Source organism: Cystoisospora suis (assembly GCF_002600585.1).
Source record: "Cystoisospora suis strain Wien I chromosome Unknown contig_2699, whole genome shotgun sequence".
Classification (NCBI taxonomy): domain Eukaryota; phylum Apicomplexa; class Conoidasida; order Eucoccidiorida; family Sarcocystidae; genus Cystoisospora; species Cystoisospora suis.
Genome location: NW_027155495.1, coordinates 21,446 through 45,643, shown reverse-complemented (window position 1 = coordinate 45,643; position 24,198 = coordinate 21,446). Strand labels below are relative to the sequence as shown.

Sequence of the window (24,198 nt, the reverse complement as noted above, 5' to 3'; positions counted from 1 at the left end):
AAGAGGAAGAAGAAGAGGAATAAGCGTTTGATTGTGATGCATGTTCTCTTTCATCTTCTTGCGAAGTCTTTTCGACTGTCCTGTCTCTGGGCTTCTGACTTGATCTAACACGGGTGAAGTATGGATGGATGGGGGGTGTGGAAGAGATCTTATTAGTATAAGCCTTCTTTCCCACACCTTCTTCTTCTTCTTCTCCTATATCTTTCTCTTCTTCTTCTCTTGAATCTCCATCTGGATTTCCTCCTCCTTGTCTTATTTCTTCTTCTTTTTCCTGATCTTTGCTCTCCTTCTCGTCTTCCTCTTCTTCTTCTTCATCGTAAGGATCACGACATGCCTCTCTCTGCTTCTTCCTGTCGCCCGACCCTTCTGTTGCTCTCTGCTCTTCATCTTCTCTTCCACATCTGACTCTTCTTCTCTCATTCTCTTTGACCTTCCTTTCTTCTTCTTCTCTTTTCTCTTCTTCTTCGTTATAAGATGATCTAGCACCTTCTCTATCGGTCTTTTCTGAGAGATGATCGACTTCTTTCTTTCTTTCAGACCCCCCCTGAGGTAACTCCTGTACAACTAATGCAGAAGATGGCACATTCGCCCGCTTCGCCACCTCTGTCATCCTCTCTCTCACTCCTTCTCCGTCGTGAACGAGAGAAGAAGAAGAAGATGAAGATGAAGATGAAGAAGGTGTGAGAGAAGAGGGTGTAGGTCTTCTTGTTGCTATTGAGGGTGGGATGGCGGGAGTAGAGGAGACGTCCTGTGGAAGAGGAGAAGAAGTCGCAGCACTGGTATGAGAAGAAGGGAAAACCGAAGAAGAAGAAGAAGACGAAGAGGGAAAGGAAGAAGGTGAGGAAGATGAGAGAGAAGTAGAGGATCTGACAACGGAAAGATTTGCGACATGTACGGAGAAGGCGCTATTCCCCTGCCCCAGTTGCACGTCTGTCTGTGGAAGGCTTGCACATGAACCTGTAAGAGAAGAAGAAGATAGAGGAGAAGAAGAAGATGAAGCAGAAGATGAGACAAGAAAATTTCTCTCTTCTTTTCTTTCGACCGAAGTCGATAGTGAAACTAATGCCCCCCCTGGTGGAAAAGAAAGAGAAGAAGAAGAATCGATGTTTCTCTCTCTTCTTCCCTCTTCTTCTTGCTTCTTCATTTTTCCTTCCTCTTCCTCTTTCTCATCCCGTTCACCTCCAGCCATCTTCTCTTCAGTCTTCTTGTCCTTCTCTCGCGAAGACACCTCGTCAGGTTGGCCCGCATTGTCTTTCTTCTTCTTCTTCAGCTCACTCTCTGCTTTTAACGCTCCTAACAAGGTCGCAAACCTCCCCACGGCGTCTCCTCCTCTCCTAAGCAAAGAAGCAGAAGATGATGGAGGAGAAGAAGTCGTAGATGGAGAAGAAGAAGAAGGTAATGAAGAGGAAAAAGAAGAGATCGGTTTCTTCTTCTCTCCCCCTGCTGCTTTCCGTCCTCTTGCAAGGCATTCTTCTTTATCTTCATCTTTGGCTTTGGTCTCTTCATCTTTCTCTCCTTTAGCTCCGATCTTTCCCGTCGCCCCCTTTTTCTTCTTCTTCTTCGCAACAGGAGAGGCTGTCCCACCTGCCATGGGGCTTGTCAAGTGATTAGGTGGGCTCTGAGGTACATGATGAAGGTGACCTTTACTTAGAGGAAGAGAAGAAGAAGAAGACTGAGATTGAAGAGAAGAAGAGAGACCGGATTGGGGTGTACATACAGCTGGAGGTCGTGGTAGGAGGGTGGCTGCTCTCTTCTTCTGTTCCACACCCTTGTGAGAAGATATACGTTTTTCTTCTTCAAGAGCCAAAGACGAAGAAGAAGAAGACTGAAGTACGACTGCATTCGTCACTCTATTACAACTTCCTTTCTCTATCTTCTGCGGATGAGAAGAAGAAGAAGGAGAAGAAGAAGAACCTGCCGTTTTAGTGGAGTCAAGAGATTCTCTCGATACCTGAGGTGCTTTCTTTCGCATCGCCGTCATCACCTTGATATTGTTACTTTTCTTTTCTTCTTCTTTGTGCTCTCTCAACACGTTGTCTCCTTCTTTTTCTTGTCTCTCCTTTTCTTCCTCTTCTCTTTGGTCTTGCGGCCGTAAGGGCCGGGAGGCGCCCCTACGATGAGGCAGGGCAGTCATGAGGGGGGTCGAAGGCTCTTGTGTTGCTCCTCCTCCTCCTGCTCCTTCTTCCAGTTGCCTTTCCCGCGTGTCTTTTCTTCTCTTCTTTTTCTTCTTCTTCTGCTCCTGCTGCGCCTTCTCTTCTCCTTGTTCTTTGTCGAGAGGTCCTTCATTTGCCTTATCTCGAGCTTTTCGCTCCAGAAGACAGGCTCCTTTTGCCGTAGTCTCTCNNAGAAGAAGGAGAAGAAGAAGAAGCAGATGAAGATGACGGAGAAGAAGAAGAAGAAGGAGGAGAAGATGAAGATGACGGAGAAGAAGAAGAAGGAGGAGAAGAAGAAGATGAAGATGACGGAGAAGAAGAAGAAAGTCTTTGCCTTTTCTTGTTTCCGTGCTTATTCTCACCCTCTCTGGAGTGGCCGCGATGGATTTCGCTTCTTTCATCTCTTTCGTGTTTCTTCGAACAAGAGGAAGAAGAAGGAGTTGCTGAGACGAAGAATCTTTTGTCTTCTCCTTCGTATCTTCTTCTCATCTCTTCTTCCTTCTTCTCTTTTCTTTCTTCCTCGGCGAGTGAAGTCTTCACGTGTCCCTTCATCCTCTCGGCTAAGAAAGGTGTCGATCTATCTTTCTCTGTCTCTTCTTCTCCCCCTCGTGGTTCGTGTCCATGCAGAGGATTTCTCGGAGAGGAAGAGGAAGAAGAAGAAGATGAAGAAAGAAAACCTTTCTTGAGACCAAGATATGTCTTTTTCTCTGTGTCTTGAACTCCCTCATTTCTCATCGTCATCATTCTCATCATGTAGAGGTCCTTCTCCTCCTCCTCCTCTCCTTGTTCTTTCTTCATCTTCTTCTTTCTCTTCTTCTTTTCTTCTTGGTGTTCCTCTCTGTCTTTCTGTCCTACCTCGGCATTACGTTCCTTTTGACTTGCATCTGTGCGAAGAGAAAGGAGGTGCCCTTCTGACGAGGCAAAAGAAGAAAAAGAAGAAGAATGAGAAAGAAGGCCAGAAGAAGGCATAGATTTCCCTCGAGAAGATTTCTTCTTAGTTGTCTCGCCACTCTTGCGAGATTCTTTTCCAGACACTTCAGCGAAGTTTCTCTCTGCATGAGCTCGCGATGAGGAGGGGGGGGCCTGGGGTGCCGACAGAGAAGAGCTTGCACTCTGCGAAGTCGCTTCTCCATTATGAGAATTGAAGTGAAAGGAAGAAGAAGAAGAAGGAGAAGAAGAAGAAGAAACGAAGGTCGGGGTGAGGGGTGTTCTTCTGTAGATATCTTCTTTGTGTGCTTGAGAAGATGACGTTGACTTGGTGGGAGGATGAGATTTCTTCTTGTGAGGAAGAGAGGGGGGAGGGAGAGAGGAACGAGCGAGAAGAACCTGGCGAGAGCTTCCACTTGGGTGAGCCTGCACAGTAGAAGAAGAAGAAGAGGAAGAAGGAGAAGAAGAAGAAGAGCGAGACGATGAAGAGACTGTAGGGTGACGATGGGAATTATGAGGCTGACGCGGTGTCTGTACACTGGAATGATATGCTGCTGAGGCGTGAGAAGAAATCTGTCGATGAGCAAGATTAAAAGAAGAAGAAGAGAAAGAAGAAGGAGAAGAGGAAGAAGAGGGAGGAAATGGACGACTACTGCTCCAACGAGGAGAAGAAGAAGAGAGGGGTTTGGAAGAAAGAGAAGAAGGAGATGAAAGATGCAAAGAAAGGGAAGGGTCAGACAAGGAAAGAGATGTAAAAGAATAAAAAGATGAGGGCAGTGACGACGAGGAGGAAGGAAGAGATGTAGAAGAAGAAGAAGGTTGAGATTGAGAAAGAAGAGAAAGAGAAGAAGAAGAGTTGTTTGGAGATGAAGATTGGGGAGGTAACTCAGAGTTGTCAGGGCCTCCTGGAACTATAGAAAGACCTCTCCCCCTATGATAAGTGCTAGGCTTCTCAGCAGAGAAAGAAGAAAAAGATGAAGACGTGGGAGAAGATGAAGACGCTGAAAGAGACGAAGAAGAAGAGGAAGGGCGAGAGACAGAAGAAGAAGAAGAAAGATGAGGGAGCCGGGGAGAGGTGGCGGCGTACATGACTACGATAGAAAGGAAGAAAAAGAAAAGGGAGATTTGCCTTTCTGAAAGAGAGGATGACGGAATGCTTCTGTCTCCAGCATGATAAGAGAAAGAAAAGAACAAGAAAGAGAAGCTCGAAACACGTCGAGGAGTGAGACAAGATTAAGACATATCTGTATGGTCTATCTCCTTCACCTTCTTTTCCTCTGAAAGCAGCAGGAGAATGAAGAAAATTTCTTCTTGCTTCAACGCAAGCCGATCCGAGGCGTATGTACACCTCGAGATGAAAGAAAAGAACCGATACCATTGGCTCTTAACGACACCATCTTTTCAATGAAATTTCTCGCGCTATCGCATCCTTTCTTTCTCGAGCACGGAAAATAGAAGATAAAACGATAGAGAGAAGACTCACCTACCGAGTGCATGGCAAGAGAAAACATAAAGAAAGAAGAGAGAGAAATGTGATTTAATTGAGAGATCGGAGAACACGAGAAAAAGACACTCCTAGAAAGGAGAAAGTAGAAGAGGGAGCGAGACAGAGAAGGAGACGTCTTTCAAATGAAAGAGCGGAGAAGAAACAAGATAAGCACACTAGGATGAAAGGGGTAAGCGCGCTTTAGAAGAGACAGAAGGAAAATGAAAGAGACTCCTGTGATGGATGTGAGAGATGATCTAAAGCATTCTCATAAAGTCGCGGCGCCGTCCTTTTCTTACAAAGAAAGAAAGAACGAGACCACAAAAGATGAAGAGAGAAGAAGGAGAGGAAGATATCATGGTAAAGAGAAAATGAGAATTTAGATGTCTCTCTGTTAGACAAGAATGAGAAAAGGAAGGCAACTTTGAACAATGCTTGAGGTGTATATACACCTCATCCAATGAAGAGAGAGAAACACTCGAAGAGAAGAAGAAGAAGGACGAAGGAACAAGAAGTCTCCTTGGTCTCTCTCTATCACGGGCGAGAGAGGTGTGCTCATAAGAGAAATCTACAATTTTAGGGAAGCAGCGGCGTTTGAGTGAGAAAAGATCAATCACGCGCAAGCAACGATTCAATGCATGCATGCTTTGAGGTGTATATACACCATCGATGCAGTGATCTTTCTTCCCTGTTCGATAGAGAAGACATCTCTCTTAAGATTTCATGAAAAGACCAAACTAAATTGACGACAAAGATGAAGAGATTCTGCTTATGACATACAAAGAGAAAAGCACATGCTGACTAGCTCAAGGAAACCTTATCATACCCCGTCTCCATCGAATTCTTGGCAAAATAGAAGCTCCCTAGAAGAAAGCCCGGCGCTGAAGAAGCATCAGTCCTTCTTCTCATATCCGAGTGTCTGTACACCTGAATTTATAGCTTACTAGACATGCCAGGAGACTTTCTATCAGAAGGTCGCAAAAGATACGCTCGAACATAACGTCGTGATTTGGAGGAAGAGACAGATAGTACATAGGCTAAACTATAGCACACTGGGGGAGTAGATGTCTCTCTCTCCCTCTCAACATAGATAGATAGATCTAGACTGCCGAGAGAAATAAAGTAAACGTCTTTATACATAGATAGAGAAACATTCATCTATAGATAGAAATAGAGAATTCAAAAGGATACTGTTCATATGCCTACGCCGGCGCTGAGGTGGATGTGTGTGTATGTCTACAGCATTAGAGCTTTCTTTTCTCTCTGTGTATCTCTTAGAGCTTATCTTACTAGGGAGATAGATAGATAGATAGGTGGCTTCTCCTTATTCTGTTGAGGAAAGACTTGGGAGAATGATAGTAACACTACACCTGTCCTGACTCTCTGTCGATTTCTTCCTTTCTTTCTTTCTTTCTTTTGCTCTTCGGGTTCTTCTTCCTGTCGAAAAAGAAAGAGTTGCTCTGAACCTACCAAAGAGAGAAATAAGGCAGGGAGCTCAGAACATCTCCATATATCCATTCCTACGGATATACAAGATATATCCGTGTATATACATATACGGCATGTACATACATATACAGCTATCATACACCTCGCTGATCTTCCATGCATGAGAAGTAGATAGATACAGATAGATCTGTATGCCTATATCTATGGATAGCACAGCCCTCATACATCAAAATATTCCTATGTATAGACACTGTTATAGAGATCTGTATCATGCAGGAAGAGATCTATCTAGGCGAAAGGCGGTATATCGAACGCCTTACAGGCTGTAGATCCGTCACTATTTCATACAAGGTGTTGAGAAGCATGTATCTGCCTCCCCTCATGATAAGGAGAAGACTCTGAAAGAGAAAAGCGCCCTTATTCGCTTGCTCTTCTTCTTCTTCTATCCATCTCCAGATACGCTCTGGAATCTCTCTTCACGAGATTCTATTCATATTCTTATGATAAAGCAGTTAAAGAAGATAGAAAGAGGGGAGAAAAGAAAGGTCTTTGCATCTTCTTCATCTTTTTCTTTCTCTGTCCTTAGAAAGATTCTGCACCTCTCATAAGCTTGTAGATTTCGCCGTTCTTTAATCAAGGGTAGATAGCTAAGAGGAGAGATCGATGCATACATACCTGGTGAAGAATACAAAGCGTACACCTCGTATCTAACGTATATCTGTCTTTCTTTCTTTGTTTCGCTATTGCTTTTCTCTTGCTTTCTTCTTTTTCTTCTTCATTGCGTTCTTAAATCTTTATAGAACCTTCTGGGAGATGACTAGAAGGCAATTAGCCTTCTAGTCATCTCCCTACCTTTCCAGCGGCGCAGATACCTCGCAGAGCAGGAGAGAGCGAGAGAAAAGCAGACGTTCTTCTTCCCCACGTACATGTCTGTTTCTTCTTCTTCTTCCTCTTTTCTTCTTCTTCTTCTTTTAACTCTTTTTCTCCAACTTCCGTTTTCTTTTCTTTTCTTTTCTTTTCTCATCTTCTTTTGTCTTTCTTTCTCCTTTCCTTGCTTCGTTTTTCTTCTTTCGAGTTGCTAAAAGGTCTTCTCGCCTTCTTTACTTTTCCTTTCTCTTCTCGAGCTTTCTTCCTCATCTTTTTCTTCACCGCGTCACGTCCGTCAAGTGTATGTACAGCCCAGTTTTCTTACTTGCTCGAAAGCCAACGCAGTGAAAGAAACATTCTCTCTCTTTCTCTTTTCTTTCGTTTCTCCGGATTTCTTTCTTTTCTTTGCTTTATAGAAATCTCCCTCGGCAGGTCAAACTTCGCATCTACCAATCAGGACGTCACAACCTTCTCTTTCTTTCTTGGTCTTCTTTCTCTCTCCTTCTTTCTCTCTCCTTCTGTTCTTTTCTCCTCCCTCTCTCTTCTCTAGAGAAGAAGGGGTGGTATACTCGTTAACCTTTGTCCGAAGATTGAAGAGAGAGAGAGAGACTGCTGCTTGCCTTTTCTTAAAGAAGAGAAGAGGCGTTCTTCGTTGTCAAAGAAATCTCTTCTCTTTTCCTTTCTCTAGAAAAGAAGAAATCCACTTCTATCCATTCCATATGTCAGTAGTTGTCTATAAAGTCCAATCGACAGTCATAAAATCGATGCTTCTTCATTTCTCATTTTTCCAAAAGCAGGAAATCCCCCTTTTTCTCTTCGTCTCCACTCCTCATCAGGTGTACATACACTAGGTTGTCCTAAGGTCCTCATTTGAAGTTCTTCTCTCCGTCTTTTTTCTTTCTTTCTTTCATCTGCCCTTCTCTTCATTTGACAAACACGATCGATTTTCACACCCCTCAAGTCGAGAAGAAACAAAGAAGAAGAAGAAGAAAGAACCTTACCCTCTCCATTCTTTCATCTCTCTCTCTCCCTCCAAGCAGACACCTTCTTCTTCTTCTTCACCCGTTCTTCTCTCTTTCTTTCTATCTTAACCTTTCTTACCTCCAACTTTTCTTTCTTCTAACTCCTCTTTCTCTCTTTCTTTCTTCTCTCTCCCTCCTCCTTGCTTCTCCCTCTTCCTCTTCTTTCTTTCTTTCTCGAGCCAAGATGCCTCCTAAATGCAAGAAAGATTCGAAAGGCGGGAGCGGAGGAGAGGCGGTGGATGAGTCGCGTTTGCGTATAGCCATCGTCAATGCCGATCGCTGTAAACCGAAGAAGTGTCGGCAAGAGTGTAAGAGGAATTGCCCTGTTGTCCGTACAGGCAAGCTTTGCATCGAAGTTGACGCGACGTCCAAAATTGCTTTCATATCCGAGCCTCTATGCATAGGGTGTGGGATATGTGTGAAGAAATGCCCTTTTGAAGCGATAGCGATCATAAATCTCCCGAAAGATCTAGGCAAAGACGTCACGCATCGATTCGGACCGAATAGCTTCAAACTCCATCGACTCCCCGTACCACGACCTGGACAGGTACACATCTATCTATATATATATCTATCTATCTCTCTCTCTTTTCTTCTTCTTCTTCATCCTCTATCTATCTCTCTCTCTCTCTTTTTCTTCTTGGTTCATTTCTTCTCTGTCTTGTCTTTTGCTCTTTCATCTTCGTCTATCGTCGCCAAACCAGAAGAGGGGGAGAGGATCGCATGTGATGAGGAAAAGAAAAGAAACGAAGAGATCAGAAAGAAAGAAGAAAGAAAGAGGAGTGATAAGACAAATAGATACGAAAGAAAGGAATGGAAGAGAGATGGTCCGTTTTCGAGAGGAGGGGGGTCGTGTATGCGAGCGCTGTTTTGTATTACATGAAAATGGAGGGGAATGTGTACGAGGTCATATACTATCCATTCATAGAGAGATAGAGACTCTTAAGATAGATAATACATCCAAAGTAGATGGAGAGACTCAAAGAAATCTAAGATGGATAGAGAAGTGGATAGATAATATAAATCTGTCTACGTGCATGTGTAGGAATGTCAGAGAAGAAGAAGAAGAGAAAGAAGTCGTAGGGTGTGCGTTTCTGTTGTATGCCTCAAGTGGAAGAGGGGAGCTCTCCAAAGAAGATAAGTAATCTCTTTCTTTCTCTTCTTTCTTTCTTGCTTCAAACCTGATGAGAAGTGTCTACACGGGAGCTTCCCTCTACTCTTACAGAAAAGGAAATTTCTCGATCTAGACATAGATTAGATAGCTAGGTAGATATGACTCTACATGTCTATATCTGTGTAGATGAGAAAGAGGGAGAGGAATGTTTTGATGCTTTCCATATGAGAAGCCTCTTGACTGTCTCCATCTTGGAAATAAATCCTACAGAAATACAGTCATTCTTTCTCTCTCTCTCAGTCTGTTTTCTTCTCTCTCCTTTCTTCTCTGTATGGGTCTTTCTTTCCTTTCTCTAAAATTCTCTATGCTGGATGGTCGTGATAGTCTTGTATGGAAGAAACAGTTCCTTTCCTTTCTCTCTCTTTCATAGATAGATCTACATCACAGATAGATAGCTCCGAGATACATACGAAAGATAGTGAGGTATCTATATAGAGCTGATCGAGGTGTACATACATACCTCCATATATATATATATATATAGGAGTCTTCTCATTCATATCTAGATGTGTATGGAGAGATATGTTGATACGTGAAATACTCCATGGCTTGTCTCTCTCTTTTCTTCTTCTTCCCCTCCTACTGCTGTCTTCTCACACCGCGCCGTACGTCTCTTTCTCTGCTTTTCTGTCTGAGGAAAAGAAGAAGAGGGGCGGGAGCGAAACTTTTCTAACAAGAGAAAAACGCCGAAGAAGTAGAAGAAGAAAGAAGGCGAGAAAGAGAAGATGTGAGAATAGCAGAGATAGACATGTGGAGATACCTAGAGATATCTAGACACACCACTTGGGAGAAAAGAAGACCCATACGAGCAGGAGAAGAAGAAGAAGGAGAGGAGAAGGCTAATAATCTTGACGATGAAACAGGAAGATTCTTTTCATGCATGCACAGAGCTTGTCCTTCTTCCTCTCTATCGACTCGTCCACATCATCTTCATTCAAACCCTATATATATGTCTATTTCTCTCTCTCTATATATATATATGTGTATGTGTATAAAGCTTCTGCTTAGCATTTTTTGTATAAGGAAGGAAGGAAGACTTGAGAGATCACTGGAGGAGATCCAAAACGTGTCTGACGGATCATATGCTTCTTCTCATCTTTGAAACATCTCTCTCTTCTCTTTCTTTTTATCTTTCTCTTCATATCTCTCTCTCTCTCTTCTTTCTTTCTCTTTCTCTCTAACTATCTATCTATTTGTCTCTTTCCATATTCTTCTCTCTCTTTTTTCTTTCTTTCTTTCTCTTTCTGTTAGGTATTGGGTTTGGTAGGTACGAACGGTATAGGCAAGTCGACGGCATTGAAGATTCTTTCTGCCAAGTTGAAGCCGAACCTTGGGAATTACCAGAACCCTCCAGACTGGCAAGAAATCTTGAGTTACTTCCGCGGATCGGAGCTCCAAAATTTCTTCACTCGAATGCTGGAAGAAGATCTAAAGGCCTCCATCAAACCTCAATACGTCGATCACGTCCCCAAACAGGTCTGCATAGCAACTTTTCATGAAAGAAACACAGAAAAAGAAAGAAAGAAAGAGTGAGAAAGAAAGAGTGAGAAAGAAGAAAAGAGCTGTTCTTTCTTGAATGGAGCTGTCTCATCTGCTTTCTCTTTCTCTTCTTCTTCTTCTCAGTCACTTAAGGATGGTTGAGGTTCGTCTGTGTATGGAGGGGGAGAGTCTCATCTTCTTTTCCTTCGTTCGTGTTCTTTCTCTGGGGCTTTTTTTTCTTCTTCATTTGCATGCACTTCTTTAGCTTGTCTTCTTTAAGCTCGCCCTCTTCGTTCTTCCGCTTTTCTCCTTCTCACATCCGCTCTCTTCATCTTTCTTCTTCCTTCTTTTCTCTCCCCTCCTATTCTTATCTCTTTCTTTTCTTCTTCGCTCTTCAGATGCCTGCGACGTCTCTCTCTCTTTCTCGGTCTAGATAGGCACAGCACCTTAATAGGTTCGAGTTTCCACAAAGGGGAAAGATAGAAGAGAATCTCCTATCGTAGTTGCAGAGAGATAGAGAAAGCGAGCTAGATAGAATGAGAGAGAAAACGAAGAAGAGGAAGAAGAGAGAGATGAAGTTTTATCTTCTTCTTTTCTATGCACTTTCCTTCTCTTCTTCTTTCTCCTCTTATGACTTCTCAAGAAGGAATGAGATCTCTCTTTCTCTCTTCGATACCTCAGCCACAGACTGTCTGCCTACTGGACGTGTATATATCTACACGTGCATGAATAGTAATCTAAACTGTATATCTCTCTATTTATCTATATGTCTATATCTATCTATGGCTATATATCTCTCATCTGTTTCTCCCCTAGCTATCCATCGCTCTCTCTATCTCTCTGTTGGGGTCTTCTATATCTACTTATTGACGTATCGTCTTCGTATCTGAATCGACCCTTCTCCCTTATCTACCTGTCTTCCCCCTTTACCTATCTCTATCTGTCTCCCTACCTATCTGTCTGTCTGTCCCTCTCTCTCTCTCTATCAATCTTTCTATCTCTCCATCTATCTCTCTATTTTGTTGCGGCGTATGTTTCTATACTCTTTGTGTCGTCGCGACCTCTATGATGGAGCGTTTGTGCGGTCTTGTGTGGCTGTCCTAAGGTCTCCGGAACAGTGAAAGATATCATAGCAAGGAAAGACGAGACGAATCGGGGAGAAGAATTGATGAGGGATCTCGAGCTAGATCATTTAGCAGATAGAGAAATCTGCAATTTATCAGGAGGAGAGCTCCAGAGATTCTGTATATGTGTGACGGCTATCCAGAAGAATAATGTCTATATGTTTGATGAGCCTTCGTCCTATCTCGATGTAAAGCAAAGACTTAAGGCAGCCCAGGTCATCCGATCTTGCCTACAATTCGATAATTTCATTATTGTTGTAAGTCCTGCTCTATTCTTTCTCTCTTTCTCCCTCTCTTGGAAATGTCTTCTTTCTCTTCTTTTGCCCTTCTTTCTCTTCTTCTTGGTCCTTCGGAGATAGAGAGAGACACACGTTAGATACAGTTCTTTCCACGTGCTATCTGTACCCGCATATAAAACAGTTCATACATACAAATACATACAGTAGGGATAGGTGTCATAGGGCGCTAGATCTCTATGAGAGTCCTCTAGTTAGATACGAAAGGAATTACATGAAAAAGAGTGCGACAAGAAAAAGAGAAAGAAAGAAAGAAAGAAGGACTCTATCTCTTTCCGATCGATCTGTCTCTTTGTCTGTGTCGTTTTTCTTGACATCACTCCTTTCTTTGTCTGTCTTGTCCTTATTCTTCTTTTCGAGTCAGGAAGAGCTCTGGTTCATCACTACCTTTTCATGTGAATGAGAGAAGTCGATATGAAAGAAGGTGGCTTTTCTCTTCTCTCCTATCTTTCTTTTGCTGTCCTCTCTTCTTCTTCTACACTTTCTTATCCTTCCTGTCCTTGTGTAGAATGCGTTTCTTACCTTATTGTGGCTATTTTAACCTACATGAATCTCACCTATCGTCTCTCTTGTTTTCATTCCCTCAATTCTCATTCACAACAGATTCATCTACATAGACATACATACATAGACATACATACATAGACATACATCCTTATTCTATCCTTATTCATTCGTATATCTCCATCTCTCTCTCTCTCTTTCTTTCCTTCTCTTCTCTCTCTCTCTCTCTCTCCTCTTTTTCTCTCATTCTCTCTTTCCTTCATTCCTTCATTCACCCGTTCTTTCTTTCATTTATTTCTTTATTCTTTGTCTCTCTTTGCATATATATGTCTCTCTATGTGTGTAGGTGGAGCACGATTTGTCAGTTTTGGATTATTTATCAGATTACATCTGCTGTCTGTGGGGAAAGCCTGGAGCCTACGGTGTAGTCACGATGCCCTTCAGTGTGCGGGAAGGCATCAACATTTTTCTCGATGGATTTGTCCCCACCGAAAATCTACGATTTCGCGAGGAAAGCTTAAACTTCAAACTCTCCGCAGATCAAGATATTCTACCCGAAGATATACAAGTAAGGGGCTCACTCCAGAAGAGACAGGAACTATGACAAAACACACTTACAGAGAAAAAGTGAGAGGTCCACGTAATCTCTCTCTCTCTCTTTCTATCTTTCTTTCGTCGCGTACATCTCCTTCGTCCAACATCTCTCGTTCTCCGTGGTCTGCCTTTACCTGCCCATCTCTCTATGTATCTTTAGTCTATCTTGAATCTATCTATCTACAGAGAGATCGATTTAACATAGATTGGAGATCGACATGTATCTTAGCTGTATGTAGTGGTTTATGTATCTAACTCTACTTACCTGTGAGGTCTCAGAAGTCATGTGTTGGAGCAAGATGCTTTCGATCATCTTCTTGTCTTTTCGTCTTTTTCTTCTTTTGTTTCTTTCTCTCTCTCTCTCTAAGTCGGTTGTCACGTCGATTCACCCGGTGTACATGCTGTGTCGATAGACTGATCAATGTCTCTTTCTTTCTTCTTTCTGAGAGGAGAAAGACAACTTTCTCTTTTTCTCATATAGGCACCTTCCACATTATAAGTTCAGTTTTGAATGGCTTTTCTTCTTCATGGTCCTCTCTTTTAGAGTCGGAGAAGGAGAGGAGAAGAAGAAAAAAAAAAGGTTTGTAGTCTTCTCTCTCTCTCTCTCGTCTTATACGTGGTGCTTCAACTCTCCTTTCTCCTCTCCTCTTCTCTCTCCTCTCCTCTACTCTCTTTCTTTCTCTCTCTTTTCTCACTTTCTTTCTTCTATTCCTGTCTCTTTCTCTCTGTATCTTTCTGTTTCTTCTTAACTCTTTCTCTCCCTCTTCTTCTTCTTCCTCTGGCTTGTGTATTGTAGAGACTGCATTTTTATGAGTATCCGTCGATGTCTAAGAAGTTGGGGGAGTTTCAGTTGAAGGTGGAGAGCGGCCAATTCAGCGACTCCGAAATTCTCGTCATGCTGGGACAAAATGGAACAGGCAAAAGCACCTTCATCAGGTATGAGAGACAGACAGAGACACAGAGACATACACCTCATCTGTCATTATTTTACTCCTACTAGTACTACTACGAGCCTACTATTGCAGAAGGAGAAAGAACCGATAGAAGAAGAAGAAGAAGAAGGTGGAGATGAAAAGAAGGAAGAAGAAGAAGACGAGGAAATTCTTTCGTTCTTCTTCTTCTTCTTTTCGTTTGCGTTTCTTTTCTCTTGTGCTCTTGATGCATCTCTTCGTGTCTTCTTCTTGTTTGGTCTCTGCTTTCTCTCTTCTCTCCTTCTTCTTCTTCTCTTTCTTTTTCTTTCGTATTTTCTCTTTTCGCTTTTCTCTAGTTCCTTGGGTGGCTGTGAATAGTTGCTGCTCTCCTGCCTTTGCTTCTTGCCTCTCTCCAAAGAAGAAAAGGAACTAAACGCAAGCAACAGAAAGAAGGAAAGAAAGAAAGAAAGTTGGAGATAGGGGAGTGTATGTATGACGTGAGGGTGTAATCTACTCTATCGGTCTTTCATTCTCCTGTCATTTTCTGAACAGTCCCAGCGAGTAGTCATGTCTATACATGTGGATCTTTATGTATGAATATGGCTATGTATGTATCTATGCTTCTACTTATATGTGTGAATATGTGTGTATACTGATATGAGTCTCAAGTATCGATAGGTAATCTGTATGCTCAGACTTGAAAGGGGTGAAAGCTTTGTCATGGCGGAAGAGCCATTGGTAAATAAGTACCTCATAAGAAGACTCCTCTAACTTCCGCTATGATGACTAAGAGTCTTCTTTCATCCTAACGAAGAGAGCGATAGATAGTTCAGTGGAGTTTAGTATAGACATCGTAAACGGCATGCATCTGGGTGTGTGTCTACGTATGTCTTCTTGAAGTCTTGAACAGGTCATCGAAAGAACTCTTTCTTTCTTTCTCTCTTTCTTTCTCTTTTTCTTTCTTTCTCTTTTTCTTTCTTTCTTTCTCTTTCTCTTTTTCTTTCTTTCTTTCTTTCTCTTTTTCTTTCTTTCTTTCTCTTTTTCTTTGTGTAGAATGTTGGCAGGGCTTTTGAAGCCTGATGAAGACGTGGAGCTCCCCAATCTTCACGTGAGCTACAAGCCCCAGACAATTACTGCTAAATATCAAGGCACTGTGAGGTGAGAGAACAACACAAGGATATCGAAACCCTTCTCAACTTCTTCTCTTCTTCTCTTTCTTCTCTCATCTCTCTCTCTTTTTCAAAACTTCCGCTTCTTCTTCTTCTTCCTCTTCTCAAGATCAGCTTTGTAGTATGTCTGTATGTATCTAGAAAGGGGGGCAAGACGGACCTTTTCTCTCTTTCTCGCTTTCTCTCTTGTGAATGCCCTCAATGCAACTGACGCTTCGCCCTAGCCGTCGCTCACCGCAGCAACTCTTCTTCTTCTCCTTCTTCTTCTTCTCTTCTTCTCCTTCTTCTTCTCTTCTTCTCCTTCTCTTCTTCTCCTTCTTCTTCTTCTCTTCTTCTTCTTCTTCTTCTCTCCTTCTCCTTAATTCTTCATCACGCGCAGGACCAAAGGGTTTCCAAATACAGACACAAAGCGACATCCAACATTTCTAAACATGCAAAGTCTCTCACGTACATACAGATAGACAGATAGATAGATTAAAGACAGATAGACAGATATATGAAGTGTCGTATCTTTCTTTAATCTATCTTTAATCTATCTATCTTTGATCAGTCTATTTATTTAGGCGAGTTCGCATGTATAGAGATGTCTGCGTGCTTACATATATCTATTTATGTAGAGATATCATGTGCCTATGTATGTCCTGGAGATGTCTTCTATACACCCCGGATGCCCTCAAATCTCTCCGCCTATGTATGTATGTGGATGACTTTCCATTCGTATTTCTCCCCTTCTCTCTCTTTCTTTCTTTCTTTCTCGATGTAGAGAGCTATTTTTTGCGAAGATTCGAGAAGCGTTCAATCACCCTCAGTTTCAAACGGATGTCGTGAAGCCTCTTCAACTGGAGACAATTATGGATCAGGAAGTGCAGCATCTATCAGGAGGAGAACTGCAAAGAGTTGCCCTTATTGTCGCGCTAGGAAAACCTGCTGATATATACCTCATCGACGAGCCCTCGGCTTATCTCGATTCGGAGCAACGTATCATGGCAGCCCGTGTGATCAAGAGGTAAGCCGGGACAAAGCAAGAAGAGAAGAGAACGAGAAGAAAAGAAAGAAAGAGTGAGAAAGAAAGAAAGAAAGGAATAAGAGGTAAAGAAAAGAAGAGGAAGAGAGATTAGAAAGCTAGCCTGTTCTACGCATACAGACACAAGGTAAGAGGGGAGAAGAAAGAATAGCGAAGAATGTGAAGATGAACCTGAGAAAGAAAGAAAGAAAGAACGAGAGGTGATGTATGTCAGTAGAGTCACGATAGGCCTATCAGAGAGAGAGAGAGAGAGGCGTAGATAGAGGAGGCAAAGAGAGCAACAGCAGAAGGAGGAGTGAATAGAAGAGATGACAAGAAGAAGGCGTCTTTTCTTTTCTGAGTCTCATCATACACCCCCTGAGGCTAGTCTTCATTATTCTTATCATTACTATCTCGTCATTCTCTCGCTTGTAAGCATATCTAAGTCACGCGGCTAGCGTCAGTCAACTCTAGCACACGGCAACTAGTCGTGATACCCCTATGACTGTGACTAGGGGCCTACTGATAGATGCGGGTCGGAGTTTTGACTATCCTTCTTCTTCTTCTCGTAGTAGTAGTAGTTAACCTAGAGTGGCGTGGGAAATTTTCCTAGAAGGACGGAGTAGTCTCCTAGAGCACTCACCTTTGTCACGTGCATGGCGACAGTCAGGCTAAGAAGGAAGAGAGAAAGAAGAAAAAGATCAAGAGGAATGTGCTGATAGAATCAAGAGGGACAGAGAAAAGAAAGAGACGGACTCTTACGATTACGGGGATGGGCTGGAATGCTGACATGGCGAAGAGGAGGAAAACCTAGTAGATGAAAACTCTCAAAGATGCCCCTATGAAAAGAAGATGAAGAATCTGTCCTGGAGAGATGTGTGTAGCTACTCGATAGACACCTGAAAAGTCATGTGAATCTTTCCCCTTTCTTATTTCTGTTCTCGATGTTCTCTCTCTTTTGCTTTGTGGCTTGTAGATTTATTCTGCATGCAAAGAAGACGGCTTTCGTAGTCGAGCACGACTTCATTATGGCGACGTACCTAGCCGATCGAGTCATTGTCTACGAGGGTGAACCTGGGTAAGTCACTTCCTTCCTCAACTCTTTCTTTCTTCCTTTCTTTCTTTCTTCTCTTTCTTTGTCGATGAGGAACTCTAGGGAGAAGAGAAAAGAGAAAGGAAATATGAGTCGTGTGTGGTAGAAGACAGAAGTCTATTCATTGCGATACTCCCCCGTTTCTCATGAGGTCTTTGAAGCACTGGACCTCTTATCAATCATGACAGACAAGTAGCAATGCAGCTATCTTACCTCGAGAGAGAGAGAGGATTCACTCATACGTATATAGATATATATATATAGTCATTGCGCTTAGAGGGTAGACATGCTTTCTTCTTCTTCGCTTTCTACGTATTTCAGAGATTCGAGATTCGGTCACCTGTATGACGAAGATAGAGTGTGTATCTGTATGTTCATCTCCGAAAGAAGAACAAACGAGATCATATATATATTTATATGTATAGGCATTGATAGTTTTTATATATAGGTAGATAGACGATTGAATGAAAGAGAAGAAGGTCATAGCTATACGTTTGAGAGGTAAGCAAATTGCATGCAGTGGATTTCTTCTTTTTCTTCTTGTAGTCTTACAGATGTGATTCGCTCACTCTTAGCTTCTTGTCTCGTTCTTTCATCTTTTCGCTTGACTACATACACATCATCCCTTCTTCTTATGTATATGCAGGAGTATATATATACACCTTGTGTGTATCACTACTCGTGTATATGCATAGTGTATATATATATACATAATTCATGTGAAGAGAGTCTTCGATTACTTGCATGCATATCATAAAAGATGCGTGCATATATACATATATGTATACGTATGCATATGTCTGTGTATGTATGTACATGCGAGGACATTCTCGTGGGCGGATGATGAAGCTGAACGTGGGGCTGAACAGTCGAACCGAGAGATTCTCTCCTTCGTCTTTTTTCCACCTCCCCTCAAGTTGTTTTCTCCTATCTGTATCTCTATCTTTCTGTCTTTGATATATCTATGTATCATCTGTCTTTCTATCTTGAATCTTCCTACGTCCAATCTGTCTCTCTCTCTCTCTATCCTGTTGCTTTCTCTTCTTTCTACAGCGTCGAGTGTGTGGCGCTTTCCCCCGATAATTTGGTGAGCGGTATGAATCGATTCTTAAAGTCGCTCGAGATCACATTCCGCCGAGATCCCACAAACTTCCGTCCTCGAATCAATAAGATGGATAGTGTTAAAGATAAAGAACAAAAGCTCCTTGGCAATTTCTTCATGCTTGATGAATCGTAAGAAAGAAAGAAAGAAAGAGAAGTCGGTCAAAGCAGCAGCTTGCTTCTTGTTTCTTATCTCTTGTTTCACGGCTCTCTCTCGTTTCTACAGACATCTCTTTGCTTCTCGAGAATCGAAGTTCATCTGCCTGTGTGCATGTGTATTTGGATCTCCTTTCTCGCGGTTTTGTCTAGGTGAAGGCGTAGCCGTCATGCATGTTTCTCAACTGCATATACAGCCGAAGAAAGGTCCAGTCTTCACAGCAGATGAAGTTCTTGTTCTTTCTTTTCTTTTTTAGTAGAAGAAAAGAAATAAGAATGAAAGGATTAACATGAGTCTCGTTGGAGAAAACGTGATCTCTTTCACCACTATTTAATACATGATAGACACAAACGAGGGAAAGACGTCGTTTTTGTCCGGTGTATGTACACCACATGTTGACCTAGCTGCCTGTACACCCGAAAAAAGACATCTGAGCTGTATGTACACCGGGGGTGTGTTGTTTTACCTTTGTCTGTTTGTTTGGAATCGAACTGCATTTGCCGTTCAAAAAGGTTTTCTTTCTCTTCCTTCTCTCTGCTGAGACAGGGAGAGTTTCTCTTTCTTTCTTTCACCTCTCCTTTTCACGGAGCTTTTTGTGTTACGAAACTTTCTTCGTCGTTTCTATTCTGCTGAACTGTCTGACTCCCCTTTTCATCTCCTCTACCAACATCGATCGATCACCTCGATAGCAAAGGTTTTTCTTGTAGACTTCAACGCTTAGCTCAAAGAAAGAAAGAAAGTCGACAACTCGCCTGTTTCTATTGTATGTATTCTCTTGGTAGAAGAATCATGAAAGATTCCTCTATTCTTTCGAGTCCTTCTTCTTTTTCATTCTTCTTTAGTTTTGATATGTGACTGCTTTCTCTTTTCGGCTTCTCTAAGGTCAAAGATTCTCACACAGACTCCACGAGGAGAAGAAAAGAAGAAAGTGTTGTCTATCTTCATGATCGATCCGTCATCCCCATTTTTGTTGACCTCTTCTTTTCCCTTGTTAGATACCTCATCGAACTTGGTCCTTATTATGTCTTTCTCTTTCTTTCTACAGACCTTCTGTCGTGTTTAGAGAGATGATACGTGTATGTGTTGTGTATGTGTCTCGAGGTGTGTCTTGGTGTATGTGAAAAGTAACTCCTCTGTGACTTTTTGGAGTCGTTCTTTGTCGGCTTTCTGCGTCATGTATTCTTCCTTGTTCCACTAATTTCAGTAATTTCTCTTCTTTCTTCTCCCTTTTCTTGCTCCACGACGTCTTTCGGAGGCTGTCTCTAAGAAATGAAAAGAAAGAGGAAGACTTCTGACGCACTGAGTTTAGATTTGTTTGACTGAAGAGAAGAAATAAAATCCCTCACTCTTTCACCACAGAAAAGTTTTGCATACAAACGGGGGTGTTCAAGTCTTCTTTGTGAAAGAAAGAAACAGAAAGAAAGGAAGAGACAAAGAAAGAAAGAATGAGAAGTAGCAGGGACGGAATCCAAGAGAAAGAGAGATAAGAGAAAAGAGAGACACGAGACAGAGATATGTGTGTGTGTCTATGTATGGAGGGAAAGCAGTCTTTTCTTCCTTCTTTCTGTTTTGACTCCTTTTCTCCATCTAGAAAAGCACTGGATTCTTTCACTCGTTTTCAAGTTCTCTGGCAAGCCAGCAGAGATTGGTCTTGGTCGAGCTCATACTTTTCTGCTTTTCTTTGTCGGCTTCGTTTTCTACCTTCATTCATTCCCTCTATCACCGACGGAGAGAAGGAAAGAATCTTCTACTTTTCGTGCTCTTCTAAAAAGAACTTTTTCTCTCAGGACTTATGATGGTATGTGGCACCTCACATCAACTCCCCCCCCCCTAGTATCTCTCTCTCTAAATACATATACATATGTATCTTATATTCACTTATGTGTAAGTATATCTATCGATACCTATATGCATAGAGATATGGAGGTTGTCTATCTCCATATGTCTATCTGTGAATCTTTCTCTAGAGAGTAAGAGTACAAGAAGAGAACCATTCGCGTCTCTCATTCAGCTCTCTGTCTCTGTACATTTCTTTCGTGCCGTTAGTCTTTTGCTTTTCTCTCTCTCTCCTCCTCGTGCTGAGATAAAAGAGAAGAGAGCTCGAACATAGGTAAACGTCATCCGTCGATATAAAGACCCTGTCTGAATCTAAAAGACTTTAGGACCATACTACTGCAAGAGAAGGGGGCTCCGTTCCGTCACGATCTTCATTGATATAATTTCTTTTCTCCCGTCTTTCTTTCTTTCTTTCTTATCACACCTCTTAAACCCCATGAGAGATTTAGCTCTTCTCACGAAGAAAATACTAGTAGAAAAGAAAGGTCGAAGCTTCTACTGGATCACCACGTTAGCTTAAAGTCGAAGTCTCAGCCCAGCAAAGGTGAAGATATCAAAAGAAAACATGGTGGAGGCTTCCCCGTCTACGGTGTACAGAATGTAGTAATACGGTGTTCTGATGTGAGGTTCTTCTCCACTCTTTAGTTTCTTTCTTTCGTTCATTTCTATCGCTTGGTTTCACTTCTTGGAGAGTTGTGTTACACAAATGTCTACGTTGCAAAGTCAAGTCGGGGTTTATAGAAAGAGTGAAGAAGACAGAACACATCTGGATTCACCAGGAAGACGCGGCGGAGTGTCTGCGTTTGTATTGGTGACGAAAGGTGCTGTCTATTGTGTGGTTCGAGACATGGAGATGAGGTGCGTAGGAGAGTGAAAAAGGAACCTTTCTTTCTCGAGTTGTTTTTCTTCTATGGAAAGAAGGAATGAGTGAAGATAATGAAGAGAAAGAACTTTCTTAAAACTTCGATTGATAGACACCATTGAATCCAATGCATATCAAGCATCAACGTTCCCATCGACCGGGGGGGCCGTCGCTCCTCATCCCTCTCTTTCTTTCTATCTCTTTCTTTCTTCTATCTTTCTCTCTCTCTGTTAAGTCATTGGCGGTGTGTGGCTGAGAGGAGGTTCTTCTAACTTCACGAGAGGACCGACAGTGGATCGCGACTGGGAGAGATGAGAAACGGAAAGAAAGGAACGTGGGAAAGATGAAGTGAAAGAAGAACGCTACGTTGTGACAAAGAAGAACGCTTGTGTCTTTTTTGTTGCATGCGATTCAATCTTCTCAAGCTTCTCTGTCTTTCTCTCGACTTTCTGCGAAGTTCCTTTCCCTTGTCATGGAAGAAAAAGAAAGAGTTTCACACAAGAGAGAGTGTGGCTTATGCTCTCCGAAGAATCAAGAGAACTTAATTCCTAAGGAGACTGAATTCTTTCTCTTTTTTAGTCTTCCTTTCTTATCCTTTTCATTCATCCGTTCACTCCACGCTGTCCGTCATCCATCCCTCTCACCGCATGCATGCAGCTCTCCGACAAACTTTCTCGCGCTCGCTGTCTCCTTTCCACCCTCTCTTCTCTCTCTTTTCTGTAAAGTCCCAGGATTTGAAATGATAGCGATACTTCGTCCGACTCCCAAAAAGAAGAGAAGGTGATCAAAAGTCCTTCACTCTTTCCTTGCGCCTTTTTTTGTGACCGACTTGCGTGTTGCGTTTACCTTCTAAGAACCTTGTTTCTTTCTGTCTCTCTTTGTCGCTCTTTTCTTGCTACTCGGCCCTTCAGTTCTCTTCGAGAAGTTCCTCGAATGAATGGCCCGTGAAAGTGGCTCTAAAGACCTTAGTCGAATAGCTACCAAACACAGCCATCTTGCTTTCTCCGTCTAACCCGTATCAAGATGGATGAATCTGTTGTCATGAAGTTTGAGACATATGAAGATTACCTCGATTCCTTTATCACAGATACAGACAGATTCTATCTAGAAGAAGTAAGGACAGAAACAAACAAGGAAGAAAGTCAGAAACCCTCCTTCTTCAACACCTCTCTCCGTATCTCCGGCGGCTTTTTAACATGCCACACTTATCCTGCAGTCTTCTGGAGAGGCAGAAGCGTGCGATAGTTAGGAGCGAAAATATGGGAGCGAAGAAGAAAGTTCATGAAGATGAGAGGCGAAAGAAAAGAACAGAGAGGAGATTTCTCTGTAAACTGTCTTCTGTTCACATCCCCCCTTTGTTTCTTACAAGCCTAAAGCATAGACAGGCTCACAGCCCCTATGGATACCTATACATAAGACTACCATCGTCTATTCTGTGCGACTGTAGTCTTCTCTCCGAGCCTTCGTTCCTACATATATAAGTAATAAGTATACATTCATAAAGAATCAGGTGTATGTACAGGCATTCAAAACATAGGAAAGAAGAGAGAGGAGACAAAACCGAAACTCTGAGACGCATCGGAGATAAGCGGAGGGAAGTGAATGGTGACAACAAGCGCATGCAACACTCTCGATGTGCTAGAAACATACATTCCATACAACTGCTCTACACCTCTCTTATGTCCATCTATATATGTATATAGATGTATATACATCGATAGATAGATATAGATATATGTACTCACTATGTGGGTCCATTTCTAGCACGGGGTGAGATAGAGACAGTAGATACCACTGGTATAGGGATGCTCACCTGGGTTATTTACGCATGCACGTAAATTTCGATTCCACTCGAAGAAAGAGAAGGCTATTTTCTTCAGGAATATCACGTGAAAGAGATTTAGATTTAAGATCTATTTCTCAATGACTCTCTTCTCCACTCTTGTAGGAACAGCTAGCCAGACAACTTGTAGAGATTGGATGCCTAAGAGGTATGTCTACTCGGTACTCGTGTCTGCTCTCGTCGGACAGGAGAATTTGTCTTCCTTCTCTCGGCCACTGGGTATGTACCTTTAGGCTACACGCTTGATGTAACTCCCTCGATATACACCGAATTTTGAACAATCTCTTTCCTGCCGTTTCTTATCTATCATATATTACAATGTGTGTAGAATACATGAGTCTATGTGTATAGATATGCTAGGTCTCCCTCGTTAGATGTGCGTCTCTAGGTGTTTACGTATATTCGAATGTAGAGCATATGGAAAGCATCTTCGACTAGGAAGTTCAAGTACAGGGCGAACGGGTGATATCATGCTGATAGATTTTAAGAGAGAGAGACAGAGGTATAGATAGAGAGATTAAACGTAGTTAGATCGATTCAAGATAGATAGAAAGATTGGAGATAGATAGATAGATGAATGATAGGTATAGAGATAGATAGATAGATGAGTATCTATGTGAAGAGTCGTCTATGTCGTGTGTTGTAGCCCAGGTAGACTGGTGGGTTTCGCTACAGAGATATCTAAGTATGGATGTGTGTATCGTAGTGGATATGATGTATCTTGTCGTTTCGAGGTGTATGTACACTTGGCACGTTTCTCCATGCCTTTACGAAATGAACTATTATCAACAGGCCCCGTCTTATCTCGTGAAGCCTTTTATGGAGGTAAAGAACAGCTGGAGATTTCCAAGAGAATCGTAAGCCATAGCAATCCGCAAAAGACTCTATGTAGTAGTGGGAAAGACTTGAGCGGGAGCGTGGTGTTGAGACACCTCGCCTCTCGTGAAGATTTAGTCAAGACAGGAAAGTTATCGACTATCATCTTCATCAGAGATATCAACAGCCGCGGACAGGAGATAAGTGGATACATCGATTACGGAGATCGATTGAAGAAAGAAAACTTCGAACCCTACTTCGACAGAAAGAAAAAGTAAGACAGACATAGTGTGTGTGACTGTATGCGGCATAGATAGATAAATAAAGATAGA

At 42.2% G+C, this 24,198-nt stretch overlaps 2 protein-coding genes across 2 annotated transcripts; one reads left to right on the top strand and one right to left on the bottom strand.

Annotated features, from left to right (window-relative positions):
* Nucleotides 1-5,118, bottom strand: CSUI_005594 (uncharacterized protein; the record flags this gene model as incomplete). The annotated part of the gene is made up of 1 exon (XM_068065765.1): nucleotides 1-5,118. A coding segment is annotated over exon 1 (2,553 nt), but the record flags the coding sequence as incomplete, so codon positions are not given.
* Nucleotides 5,119-6,756: 1,638 nt separating this feature from the next.
* CSUI_005593 (abc transporter e family member 2) lies at nucleotides 6,757-21,820 on the top strand. The gene is made up of 9 exons (XM_068065764.1): nucleotides 6,757-8,451; nucleotides 10,330-10,554; nucleotides 11,663-11,938; nucleotides 12,828-13,049; nucleotides 13,872-14,011; nucleotides 15,040-15,144; nucleotides 15,919-16,161; nucleotides 17,135-17,236; nucleotides 18,305-21,820. Exons 1-9 carry the CDS (start codon nucleotides 8,089-8,091, stop codon nucleotides 18,486-18,488), a joined length of 1,860 nt encoding a protein of 619 aa, XP_067922261.1. The 5' UTR covers nucleotides 6,757-8,088; the 3' UTR covers nucleotides 18,489-21,820.
* The last annotated feature ends 2,378 nt before the right edge of the window (nucleotides 21,821-24,198 follow it).

Excerpts from the sequence above, each read along its gene's own strand:
- CSUI_005593 (XM_068065764.1), top strand. The coding sequence starts at position 8,089 with ATGCCTCCTAAATGCAAGAAAGATTCGAAAGGCGGGAGCGGAGGAGAG. Across the intron at positions 10,555-11,662 it reads TCGATCACGTCCCCAAACAG|GTCTCCGGAACAGTGAAAGA; the intron begins GTCTGCATAGCA and ends GGCTGTCCTAAG. Across the intron at positions 13,050-13,871 it reads TTCTACCCGAAGATATACAA|AGACTGCATTTTTATGAGTA; the intron begins GTAAGGGGCTCA and ends TGTGTATTGTAG.